This window comes from Lepisosteus platostomus, chromosome 4, assembly GCF_059453375.1.
Source record: "Lepisosteus platostomus isolate fLepPlt1 chromosome 4, fLepPlt1.hap1, whole genome shotgun sequence".
NCBI lineage: Eukaryota > Metazoa > Chordata > Actinopteri > Semionotiformes > Lepisosteidae > Lepisosteus > Lepisosteus platostomus.
The window spans coordinates 71,383,555-71,397,220 of NC_142614.1; the positions used below are offsets into that span (position 1 = coordinate 71,383,555).

General features: G+C 43.6%; 1 protein-coding gene across 1 annotated transcript in view; it reads left to right on the forward strand.

Moving 5' to 3' along the window:
* msh3 (mutS homolog 3 (E. coli)) overlaps positions 1 to 13,666 on the forward strand; it is a 108,897-nt gene that overhangs the window by 85,818 nt on the left and 9,413 nt on the right. Inside the window, exon 21 of the mRNA XM_088630607.1 lies at positions 9,365 to 9,551. Coding sequence (XP_088486733.1) covers positions 9,365 to 9,551 — 187 coding nt within the window. The remainder of the gene's footprint in view (positions 1 to 9,364; positions 9,552 to 13,666) is intronic.

A 13,666-nucleotide genomic window follows, 5' to 3' on the forward strand; every position in this document is an offset into this window, starting at 1 on the left:
TATTTTATATCTGCATTTCTTAATAGCTCATTTATTGCAGCACTTTAATTTGGGGCGGAAGGGGTGTATTTTCATTTGCCAGGCTCAGAGGTAACCGGATGGTAGTACACAATGGGAGTTAGTTAGCATCACACCATGCTGTGGTGCAACATTAGAAATGCAAAGCTGACAAATGTCCCAAAAAATAGTTCCTGTCATTTTATATGTTTTAGGATGTCTTGTTGCCGCCCATTTTCTTGGCATAGTGTAGTCCGATAGCACTACAGGATATAGACGCACTGGCCTAAATATTAGGACCCAGATCAGATGTGGACAGACTGGTGCAGTGGCAGGCAGCACAGTCTGTCATCGGTCCTCTGGCCACAGCAATATCTGCATCTCCGTACTATTGAATAAGCAATCAAAGCAGTGCCGTGTGGATGGAGGCCAGTTCCACACACCATCCTTCTAATCTAGCTCTCCTGCTAAAGGAACTGAAGAGGATTAGGTTTAAAATAACTCTGAATATTGTTGTGCTCTGTTAGAGGTGGTGGGGGGTGCCCGATTTGTTTTGAAAAGTTGAGCGTGTAAAGTACTAAGCAGATGCGACTGCTGGGAATGAGTGTGAATTGTACAGCATGTGTAAAACCGCAAAATTAATCTCATGATGACCCGGGTCATCAAGACGGTCAGAGCACTACAGATGTGCTGTGATATTTCAGTTTGAAAACGCAGTTTTACTGCAAAGGTAATTCTCTGCTCTTGCTTGGTCTATGATGAAGATTAGCATGTGATAACACAGTCCCTGTCACCCACTCGCTCCCTGCGGGGGGTAAGCACAGGGGAAGCAAAATCAGGACATGCTACACTGGTTCGGTCTCTCGGCAGCTGAAGGGGTTAAATAGGATGGGGTGACCGCCTCCCCCACCCTCCTTCCATTGGCTGCTGAATATTAAATCCTCAGTTTATGAGGGGCTTTAGTCAGAAGACCTCATCTGCAATGAGAGGGCATTGGAGCAATTTCCCTTCAGTAGGTCAGCTCAAAGGATTAGTTAGGAGTGGTTTGGTATATTCTGAAATGAAATGCAGGAGACCTCTGGCAGCCTTCCACCTTCCTGCAGCTGCAGCGAAGAGCCCCGAATACGTGCAGTTTGATTTTCACGTGATGTTCCTTAGTACGTGTTTGTATGAGTAGTTTTGCTTGTGTCTGGTAAATGTTCAGACTTGTGTTTTGCTTTCTCTTCCAGCATGTATTTTGGATGCGTTAAGATACATTCCTTCATTGCCATTAACGCTGAGAGCCAGTAGAATAGTAGAGCCAAATTATATTGCAGAATATCTTGTTTTACTGCCACTTGTCAAGGCATCAGTATTAAAGGAGGAACACCCATTCAGTATCGGTCAGTCCTTATCAACTTTTTTTATAGCCATGATAACGTCTTTCTGCTTTCCCCTAGATGCAGAATCTGGCTCTTAAATTGAGTGGGGGAAAAGCAACATGGAAGTCGAAAGTTAACAAGAATCCCACATGTGCACAGGTGTGCCCGTGAGGGAGGAAGTACTGTAGCTTCTGCTTCCTGGATGCGGTGTAAAGTGCATTTATTGCTCACGGTTCTGGGGGGAATTTTATATCTGATGTTGTTAGCTTTTGTTTTTATGCGTGTGAAAGTACACAAGTACGCGAGACGTGGAGCTCAGTCATTTTTTCCCGCCGATTCAGGCCAAATCGGTACTTACTATCAGAGCATGTTGTTTCCTGGAAGCCCAGACAGTCAATGAGCTCGAGCCCAAAGGCTGCCAGGCATCTCCGTAGAGCGTCAGGCGGACCTTGGCAGTGCCAGCCGCGCTGGTCTGGTGTTGATCTGGTCCCGTGGAGCGCGTGGCCAGAGAGAGCGTCCAGGGGGCAGTGATGTGAGCACCTCAGGCACAGGGGGCCGGCTGTGGTCCCCAGGGGGGCGATGGATGTGGATCCACTGCAGAGTGACATTGATGAGCTGCTTCCTCTGGTTGGTGTTGTGCAGCTCTGCCTGTAGTGTGCTGAGGCGAGGCGCTATGTGAGCACGTGTTGTTGTTGTTTATTATTCCCCAGCAGAGGCTAGTATCCCTTTTCTCTAAATTACAACATGTGTTGTCTTTCTGACAGGGCTGTGTAAAACAGATAAATCCCCGAGAAACTGGAAACAACAGTGAATCACACAGGCACAGCAGGAATGTAATTGAAGTAATAAACAATGCACCGTTGTCACACAAGCTTTCTTACAAAGGGAATGCTTATTGTTCCTTTGGCTGGTGCAATAATTCGAGAAATAAATCCTGCGCAAGACAATAGCTCCCTCTTATTAGGTCTTCTAAATGGACATTTATGTTTTTGGTTTTTGACAGTCTAAAGCTTAGTCCATCTCTTCATATGAATGAATACCGCGCTGCAAAAGCATATTGCCATTGACCATTTACAGCTCAACATCTAACACAGGCAGCGCTGTCAGATTCAGAGCAATGGTGAGTCAGAAGGGAGGTCTTCATCACATTCATTCATTTTACTGTACAGTCAACATTTAATGCTCTTCTGGGGTCAAATCAGAACAGCCACAGCTGTTGTAGTTATAAAACAAAGAGTAGGACCCTCTTTAATTTGCAGCGTGGCTTTCCTAGCAGTGTACTGATTGGAGTTTCAAAACACAGAAGCACTGCAAGGGATGCCTTTGTCTTTTTTTCCCCAAGAGTGCAGGACTTTGCGTCTTCCTGCCTGCTTGATTGACTGCTGGAATCTGCAAGGTAGCCCTATTTGTTTTCCCTGAATTCCCTCACGAACTGGAGCAGAGTCACATTTACAGTGCATCTCCCCACCTGCTGCTCTGTCCAGGCATTCATTTGTACCAGATCACTCCAAATATCTGATCTGGTTTTTGTGTTGCATACAGTTAGAAGAGCAGTCTTTTGGAAATAAGAGTGCTGGGTGTAAAAAACAACTTGAAATTAAGCTACTGTATGCCCTATTTTCCTCTTTCCTGCAATGCAAATATGCAATTCTTGTTTCGATGTGCCTTTAAGGATAGACAACTGTTTCAGGAAGGCCAGCCTGATCTAATATATAAGGAGAACGCAGAGGCCATTGCTGCTGTAGCTGTGGAACTGTAGTGTTCTCAGAAGTGATCTTCTGATTGATGATTTGTGGTGTCCAGGCAGGCCTTAATGAATTGTCCAGCCTTTTTTCCACCTCTACAAATTTTGTCTATTTGCAGATTTTTTTTATGCTGACCACGTGCTTGATTTGATAAAGTTTCAACGTCCAATAAATACTCTTTTATATGCAGAGGGCAAAATTGTAAATAAAGAAGAAAGATGTGCATGATATTGATCCGCAGGTGTTTTTTGAATTGATCTTGACATCTTTGCAGTGAGGAGCTGCAAGCGCAGTTGTCTCTTGCTGTACTTTGAGCATGAAACTAAGCTTATATCATACTCCCATTGGATCATACACAGTTCTGTATGCTTAAAGCACTATTTTTCTGCTTTGACTTTTTTACCATGCAAAATAATTTTTTTTTAAATGAAAGACAACTTGAAATATTCTGGAAAAGATTGGTTTTGCAACTGATATCCCACACTGGGTTGTATTGTGCATTGCCTTAGACAAGAGACAATGCTTGATTGAATGAGGCTTATTTATAGGATAAGATCACTTTATTGGCCATATACAATTTCTTGTATTAGGAATTTGCCTTTTCGCATACCCCAACTGGCTCTCCATGAGACACACAGACGGGGAGAGACGCTTGGGGTCAGAGCACAGCGTCAGCCATTTATACGGCGCCCCTGGAGTAGTTGGGGTTAAGGGCCTTGCTCAGGAGCCCAACGGAGTAGGATTCCTCTGCCGGCCGCGGGATACAAACCGGCAACCTTCCAGTCACAGGCGTAGATCCTTATCCATAGAGCCACCGCTCCACCCTGTATTGTAAACACCATAGGACTGGACAGATAAGATGCGTAAAATACCAAGGTTTACACAACTGATAAGTACCACTTTATTGCTAGGGGGTTCCTTCCAAGCTGAATATAAAATTCCAACATGTCAGTGAAAGAAAATGGGTACAGATGCATAGTGATGGTCTCAGTCAGTGTGCACGAGCTTGAAAATCAAAGGTTTGTTCTCCAGCTTGCTTTGATTAGAGCTACAGATTGAGTCTCATGTCAGAGAAGAGAGGAATCTCAGCTGGTACGGTAGCAGTGATATTTGATAAACATGCACTGCAGTTTGGGAACCTCTGCCCAGTGCAATGTCCCCAGTGTATGAATGGCCTTTCCTGAGTCAAGCCTATATTCAGTGTCTGTTCCCAATTTGATTTATGACGGGGTTTGAACTAACAGTTTTCATCTACATGCTGGGTTATCTCAGACATACAGTGCTCAAGAAAATATGAAGTGTGAACTGAACCGTTCAAGGCTGAGGCAGAATGAGATGGAGCCTGGATCGTCTCAGGCTGGGATTTTCACTTTCCTAGTGTTTAGTGATAAGTGGATGGTCTCATCGGTGGAAACGTGTCATTTATTTCAATTGAAACCAAGGCACTCTAAATCCTTACCCTTTCATGCAAGGAAGATCAAGCAAAATTGCCACTAATAACTAATTTATGTTTATTCTTCCTTCTCTCCTTTTCATGAAATGGGTTGCTAAGCAGATGTGGGTTGTTGCTATCCACTGCTTTGTGAAAGAGAGAAATCAGCACTTTTTAGTTATTCATAGTGCATGTGTTGCAGAGATCTCCTCAGAACTGGTTTATTTTCCCAATAAACTGTTGATAAACAGCAACACAGACTGACATACAGTAATGCAGGGTTATCCTCCTGTTTGAATCTGATGCACCAGGGCACATTGTTTTTAGGTATACAATTGCATCTTTAGTACAGAAAAACTAACCCTGTCAATATGGTAACTAATTATTGGTACTTCCCTTTCAATAATATTTGATCCTTTTTTTCCCCAGGGTGCTGTTTGCAATTGAACAGTGATTCTCTTGCAATTTATTCTTGATGAAAGAAAGCATGGCAAGCACATTACACAGGCATCATTCTGCCTAACAGGTCACTTTCAAAAGAGAGCATTTTACTGACAATTTATTGCTTCCCATTTTTTTGGGTCTGCCTATAGAATCATTCATGAAGTGCTGTCTTCTTATCTCTGCGTTATGATTGTAGTTCGGAATTTGTTTAGTATTCTTTTGAAACCTCAATCTTGGGGTGACCAGATGTGTCTCTAGCTTGTAGTTCCCCGGTCTGCTAATCCTGTCCAGCAGTTCTGATAAACTTTTCGTTGTCGTATTCCTAGAGAATCGACAGCTGCCTCAGTTGTTAACATCTTAACAGGTAATCAATATGTAACAAGGTTAAGTTTCGATCTTTGATGGTTCTGATCACCTTAGTAAATGACAGTTCAAGCCTTGGATACTGGTAATCTTCGTGAATCCCTGAAGGCATCATCATAGCCACTACTTCATGCATGTCATTGAAAAGCCTACTGTTTTTCTGGTAATCCACATGAATGAAATGTTACACGGCAGTGTAGTTAAAAATACATTATAGAGGGGAAACATTACAGCTCTTTTCACCTAATGATATTGGATCACAGAACCTGAGCAGATCTGGGAACGAGTTGTTTTAAAGAAAAAAACAGATCTTTGCAATCCTGTGGCACTATTGGAAAGAATAGGGGTATTAACCCTGGTGTCCCTGCCTAGATTCCCCTCCAGATCTCCCCTTTAATTCGTTTGCCGTAATAATTTCTCGTTCCTCCACCTGACAGGCTCTCTAGTGGGGCTCCTGGTGTGTAGGGGTTACATACGTCTCCATTCCTGTGCATATAATGTGCTTTTAGATCCTCCGAAATGCGAAAGGCTATCTAAATGCAAGAATATATCAATTTCTTATACCTGTACATGGGGTTCAATCAGTCAGTTAAATCGAGGTACTGATCCCATGGCCATTGGAAGAGTATTGTAGGTTTGTTAAGTTGGGTGTCCTGGGTTCATTCCACTCTGGGCTTGCACAAGCTGGCCTACCTTTACAGTAGTTCACCCCTATTTAAAACCTGGAGGAAATATCATACTCTCCCACCTGAAGTGCTGCGCAGTAGCACTACTGGTGCAGAATAGCAGCTGTGTGTCACCAAGGTGAGGCTGCTGGTGGAGAATCGCAGCTGTACAGTATGTCACCCAGCTGAGGCTGTTGGTGCAGAATGGCAGCTGTATGTCACCCAGGTGGCTGTAGTTCAGTGGGGGACGACATGGGTCTCCTTCTATATATAAAGCACTTTGGGATGTAAAGCACCAAATAAATGCACTTAACCAAGGACATTTTTGAGCAGTACAGTTTGGGCACATATATTTAACACTTGATATTTAAGGCATGCGAAAACAGTCCCGTAACAACAGGCTACTTGTCCAGTGTAGTAATTGTTAATTATTTTAACACTTACAGTACATGGACTGTTACGCTAGAGGCAGAACAGCTTCCAGTTTTGTAGTGTGGGATAGGTAAGGATAAACTAGACAACTGGTCGACTAGTTAGAAATGTAACCCACACAAAACCCATACAGTACATGTCCGCCCTGTTTGCTTTGAAAGCAGTTCCCTGATGCATCAATGTCTTATGTAACACCTATCATCAAATTTTATTTTTAGAAATAAAGCAGAGAATTCAAGTCGCATACAGTTACATAAGCTTTGCTCCGCTTCGGTTGGAACGGAGCCCCTTCTGACGAATCCAGGCAGTGCTCTTCCCTGGCTAGAGTGCCAGCACCCCAGACCACGAAACCCCGTCTGTTCCAAATGAGCCCTACAGCGTGTTCTCACACGGTAAAGGAACTGCGTCTTTTACAGCTGTATCAATCGGATTTTGTGGGTTTTTCAATTCAGTGTCACTCTCCAAAACACGGAGATCTGGAGTTGGATCCCGCCCGATTAGACTTCAGCACCTGGAATAGGGTTTCTGTATACTGTATAGTAGATGAGCCCTCCCACCCCTCCCATAAACTCTTTGCCCTCCTACCCTCTGGGGAAAGATATCGCAGTGTACGGGCCAGCTCCACCAGACTCTGGAACAGCTTCTTCCCACAGGCTGTCAGGCTCCTCAACACCCTGGAATCTACCTGCACCCACCCCAATTCCAGAAACAGGGTATAAATCCCCCAGTGTGTTGTGTATATTGTGTAATGTATTTGCCTTGTAATTTGCACTATCTGCACTCTGCACTATGTGGACCCTGTCTACAATGTCTGAGCCAGTGTCCTGTCTGTATCTGCACCGTGGGCCAGGAGGAACGATATGTCGTTCCACTGTATACTTGCATATGGCTGGAATGACAAATAAACTTGAACATGAACTGTAGCGTTCACACTGCAGTGTAGCGATGGCATCATGCTGGTTTGGTGGCCGCTGTCCTCCTGTGATGTACCTGAGCTTGCCGCTTGCAGAGCTCATGTTTGGCGTCTTCAGAGACTTTGATGCGTTCAGGCAATAGGACTCTCTCCGTCCCCTCCAGGTGCGTTCTGTGCCCCTTTTCATTTTGTATTATGTGCCCCTTTTCATTTTGTATTAGCACACGTAAATCACCAGTGCAACTGTTTGTGTTGCTCCACACTTCTTCACTTGTGTCCTCCTGGGTGGTCAACATCCAACTTTGCTTCATCACTACAGGGGACAGGGCTCCACAGTAGCATGCTGTTACTTTTAACCTCCCCATTTTGCAAAGGTGTTGGCATATAAAATAGCTGTAAAATATGAATCTCTGTTCTCAAGGTAAACGCATTTTGCCAATGTTGTATAAAGTGGCATTTGTTGCATTTTCAATAATGTCTGTTTTCCTTATTTTGAGATTTAGGATTTTAGTAAAAATACTCATTGCTTAAACTGATAGGGAAAATAATACATATTGAAATGATAATTGTGGTTCTTTTCCGTCTGTACTATGTATGTAAAGTTAAAAGAAATGAAGCACTAAATTATTCTCTGAGTCACATTGTTGTGTGCTGAATCTTTGACTTGTAATTTTAATTGCTCAAGGATAATTAAATGAATGAAATACAGTAGACTCAAGCTAAACGGCAAGCTCACATTTTTTTTTAGTATGTAACCCATAGTGGCAGCATTTAAAAAAAAAACAATTTGATTTGATCACTAACGCTAATGCTATGCAGAAGTATTTTTCAGAATTGTTTAACACTTTTAAAAAACCACAGATTTGAGGACCAGTTCAGAATAAGACTGCTGTCCCTTCTGATTTCGGTAGTGTTCTAGATCTGTATTTTACATAAGCTCTGCACTGGTGTACTTTTATGTAACAGACTAAACCAACAGTTTTGGCAAATGTGCAAACAAATTGTTTTAGAAGGTTTGAAAGATTTTCGAACAGGGGCAAGGTACAGTAGGTGTTGTGCATGTCCCTTCTGTTCAAATCATTTTCCCCGTGTAGGAGAACAGAGATATGCAGAAACCAGTCTTCTCCCCCTGCATGCCAGCACTGCCTGGGGGAGTCAGTATGTTCACAGCACAAAGGGTCTTGTGGATGAGTTCTCTCACTTTGGGTCTTTAGTAGAAGAGAAAAGTTGAAATTCCTTTTTTTTTTTTTTGCTATTCTTAGGACACGAAGAAAACAGTTCATCCTTCTAACCAGCCTGTCTGATTGAATTTATCTTTATGTGGGAGCTGTAATGATTTGTTTTAGCCTGTAGTTATTTCTGCTCGATGTACAATTGGATTGGCAGGTCAGAGTCAGTGTCAAAGCCCAAGAAAAGAAAGCCAGGTGTGAGCTTTTAAATCCCACACTGACCCCGTTTTGTCATTTCTTTTCTTTCCTCCCTGGATATGAGGTAACCGGTAGTGTGGGTCTTGTTTTAAAATAGGTGTCCGGCTGTGAAGAAACAGCAGTGTTGATGAATATCCATGTGTGCGAGTGGAGTGGCTGGTATTTCAGCTTCTTTAAAAGTCTTGGGTAGAGTCTTGAGAAGAGCATTAAGGTCTCGGCTGCTCTGGAAAACACACAAATAAGTGCGCAAGATGTCTGGTATCTTTCTAAATTTTAACTGATATGAAAAATGAAAGAATCTAATCATTGACAAATCTCTGAGCTTCTGTTATCCTCAGTGGCAGTCTGTATTTCACTAAAGGTCGCAATGGAGCAAGATCTGGATATAACTGGGGTCATGTCTTTTGCAGAAGGTAGAATTGTCGGCCTTCTTTCTGATTTTGCAGTGTTGTGCTGACCTGTAACTGCGTGTGGAAGGTAAGAGCAGTTTGCCCCCCTCCCCCCAGTGCTGGCGCTTTTAATGGTGAGAGCTGGGGAAGACGTTCTCCTCGAGCTCAGATCTGTTCACCTCCCTTTCCTTCGCAGGATGGGTGCTTCCGACAACTTGTCCAGGGGCAGGAGCACCTTCATGGAGGAGCTGTCCGAGGCCTCGGAGATCCTGCAGAGAGCCACGTCTCGGTCCCTGGTCATCCTGGACGAGCTGGGGCGCGGCACCAGCACGCACGACGGCACCGCCATCGCCTACGCCACCCTGGACTACTTCATCAGAGAAGTGAGAACTCAGACAGGGGGCACAGGGGGGCACAGACAGAGGGCACACTGCTCGAGTGTGGAACACGCTGCCCAGCACATTCAACACCAGGCACAGGAGGCACTTGATGCAAAGGACTGTGGGAGTCTGGAACAAGCTACTCAGCCATCTTGTTTCTTCCGGTAGCCCTGTTTCTTTCAAGATCAGTGACCATGGATCAATCAGCTAGTGATTACCAAATGAGTTAGATGAGCCGAATGGCCACCTCTCGTTTGAACCTCCTAAGAACCTGTCTTAAGATTTGCCTTGACTCTGATCTTGACAAATTACATCATTAAAGCTAGACTGTGGCCATTTGCAGTTATATCCTGACAGATCCTTCACTGATCTAATCTAATCTAATCGTTTCCTCACGCCGGCCTCATCCCTAGTTCATTCTCTTCCTTTTGCAGGAAGGAGAAGCAAAATGCGAAGCAAGAAATACACTTCATCGTGGCCGAATTGACAGTTGCTTGCAAAGATTTGCTTGCTGAGTCGAAATATTAATGAATCAATGAAGGCAAAGAGACCACCTTGCCGTGCACAGCTCGAGAATAGCAAGCCCACATCCAGAGGGCTTGACCCCAGCAGGGAATGAATCCTGAATCAGTGGTGTTAGTTGAGGGACCAGCAAACGGTACTTGTGTGCAATAACAATGTCATTCAGATGGTTACAGTCATTTGTTTTATGGACATAAAAGAGCCCAGGAGATATGCTGATATTCCTCTCAAGGAGGTTCTGAAGTAGAGGCTCATTATAGACTAAATAATTATGTGCAGTCAAAAAAATGTCAGAAATTTCTTTATGGAACAGTATGCGCATGAAGTAAAGGATATATGAAGTGTTTGCCTTTCAGCTCCTGCAATTTAATCAAAGGGAGTGAAATGAGGATTTCCTGAACCCTTTTCAGACTTGCTCAGTGGGTGAAAACACTGCACACGTATGAAGTGCATTATGCAAGCGTGGTGCACTCAATCCATCTGCATGAGAAAGTGATCTGAGCACCTGGGTTTCAAGCAGGTATTACTTGTATAACAAGTTCATGTTTCCTACAACTCTGTTTTTATTGATGATAAATGTTCGGTTGCTTTTACTTAATTTTACTTCATTTGCCTTTTTAGACTTATTTGTTAATTAAAAACAAGCCAGGGTAAAGGAAGGGGAGGGAAGTTCAGGACTACATTAAACAGCTGGAAAACCATGCAAACATAGTTGCACAGAGCATGCAAATATGCAGTATGCTGAGTTCATATTCATATATTCATAGAGTTTTGAAGCTGGGAACCAGTCCAGTTTAGATCTGTAAATAGTGGCCATGCATCAGTGTTACTGAAATGTATAACTTTCACCTGTGACAAGATGGGACATTTTATTATTATTATTATTATTATTATTATTATTATTATTATTATTATTAATGTTAATGTTGTCCTATTGATGAAAGTGCAGAGTCCCCTTTGCACTTTCAAAGGTGTACTCAGAAGACATGACCTTTCCTGACCTCCGTCTGAATGTGGTGCTGGCAGTGGCACTGGGGCAATGTCATTGTCCAGCTCTGACCCATATTTCATATTTCGCTTCTTTGTATCCAGAGTTCATCAGACACCCTTAAGAACATAAGGAAGGTACAAACCATTCGGCCCATTTGTCCTGTTTGGTAGTAATTAATGGATCAAAGTCTCTTGAAAGAAACCAGGGTGTCGGCTTCAACTCTTCCCACAACTCTTTGTGCAAAGAACTGACCCTATTCTCACCTTTAAATGCACATAGTATCCTTGTTTCCTCTAGTTCACTTTCACTGTTCATTCTGAAGATCTCCTTCTCGGCTGACTTTGTCAAAGACTTTTGGACCAGGCCTGGATCAGATCCCCTCAGACAAGTATTCAACATCCTCAAGCAAATACCCTCCCTGTCTCAGTTTTAGCCAGACAGCTGAGGCCTGCACTGGGAGCCCGTACTAACCAGTCAGTTTGTGAGCTACAGCACCCCAACACACTTAAGGGAGAGAGGCTCCTCTCTGTGCCTGGGCAGTGAGATACAAACAAGGAATCTGGTCGTCGCACGTTCCTTGGAGAACTTGAGGACGATTGCTAACAACAGCTGACCACTTGGCCCATCTAGCTCATTTGATTACTAGTAGCAAAGAGATCCACTTATCCCATCCAGCTGTTTCTTGAAAGAATCATCCTGTCGTCATGGCTGGGTAGCTTGTTCCACATCCCTTTGTGAAAAACAGTCATTTATTCTTAAATGTAATATTAGTATAAAAATTGACTCGCCATATACAGTGGATCTGCGACCCGCTGTTTGTACTGTTGCACGCCGTTACGATTTTGGCAGGGAATCCCTGGTGAAGGCTCACAGAGATACAGTCGAGCTAAAAATGAAGCCTCCACCCCCGAGCAAACATGCTGCAGAAGCCACATGTGGTGTGTCGGGCTCGGTGCAGATGGGCAACGGAGAAGTTGTTTTGTCACTGTTGTTAGGGTCCCCAGCCACTGATTACTGGCGTGATGAAGGCTGAGCCCTGGGGAAGGTGCAGGGTAAAGAGCCCATTATGGAGCTCTGCAAACAGGTATTGTTTAGTGCGTCTTAATTGGTGTGTGCCAGTGAGAGCTCTCTTTCTGAGGGGTGTGGGCGCAGGGCACCCCAGGGTGACGGTGCGCCAAGATGAAGGGCTGCAGATCAGCCACAACAACACATCGGGCTGCCAGACGCAACATGACAAAGCAGATATCTGCTTTTCAAACATCATTACTGAAATAGGATCGGCTGTTTTCATGCAACGAACGCTAGCTCTCTTTTAATTTAATTTAGCAAAAATGCATTGTGACATTCGGCACTTAAGCAAATAATTTGATAGACTGGTCCGTTGGGCTCCCCGACTCTGGCCGGTGGACAGATTCGTTTTTCCCTGGACTGTCGCGCCTTTTGTTTTCTAGCCTGCTGACCTGCTAGCTCTTCAAGTGAATTATTTCATTAGATAAGATAAGATCACTTCATTGGCCATATACAGTTTGTCTCCAGGAATTTGTCTTTTCGCAGACCCCAGCTTGCTCTCCATGAGACACACAGACAGGGAGAGAAGCTGGGGGTCAGAGCGCAGGGTCAGCCATTGTACAGCGCCCCTGGAGCAGTTGGGGTTCAGGGCCTTGCTCAGGTGCCCAATGGAGTAGATCTGTAGCCACAGAGCCACCGCTCCGCCCCTAATTAGGGCCTTTTCCCCTTTCACATTCACTCTGTTACCGTCGTCGAACAGTGGGTTATCTTTGGGCTTCTCTAGGAGTCTCCAGTCTCTTGCGCCTGGGTTCTGACCCATCATATCTGCAGTGAATGCTGTGGGGTAATGTGAATAATATGGATATAACAATGGGGTAAATGATATGAATACGGGGTAATATGGACAAACTGTACGAAACTGCAAAGTGGAAAAGGAAATTGGCATCAGTTAATGGTGTATATGGAAATAACCATTGACCTTCTCAACGAGAAATAGATTTTTCTGGATTCCATTTTTCACTCTCCCAGTGGCTGGTACTGCAGATTTTCTCTCACCCCTTTCTGACTTCCATTCCAACACAATTATCGCCCAGAGCACTAGACCTCTAGAAGCCCCGCAGTCATCATTTCAACTTTCTTGTTTTGCCAATGTGATGCAAGGGAGGCCGCGCCTTCCTGATCTTTATTTTTTCATTTAATTTTAATGTCGACAGTTCGCAGTGCATTTAACTGGAATTAGATTTGTCTCTGCTCCCTGCCTGGGTGATTTAAGTGATCTAATCAGTCTGTTGGAAGAAACAGAAATATTTATAGATGTTTGGTTATAAAAACTAATGTCGTTGAGGAGCTTGTGGTCAGACACATTGGGACCTATATTTTTTTTAGCTAATGTGGCAGAATGGCTTCACAAAAATTGTCTAAAGTGTGGGCTTTCAGAATGATAACCAGAGAACCCGATTTTGTCTTACACAGCATGTTATTTTATCATGTGATTAAAGAGCAGGGAAAATAATGTTGTAAGTTATCATTCATTAAGTTATTTAAAGCCACTGTCAAACATCGTCCCTTTTTCAGAGTTTTAGATTTTAATTTTCCA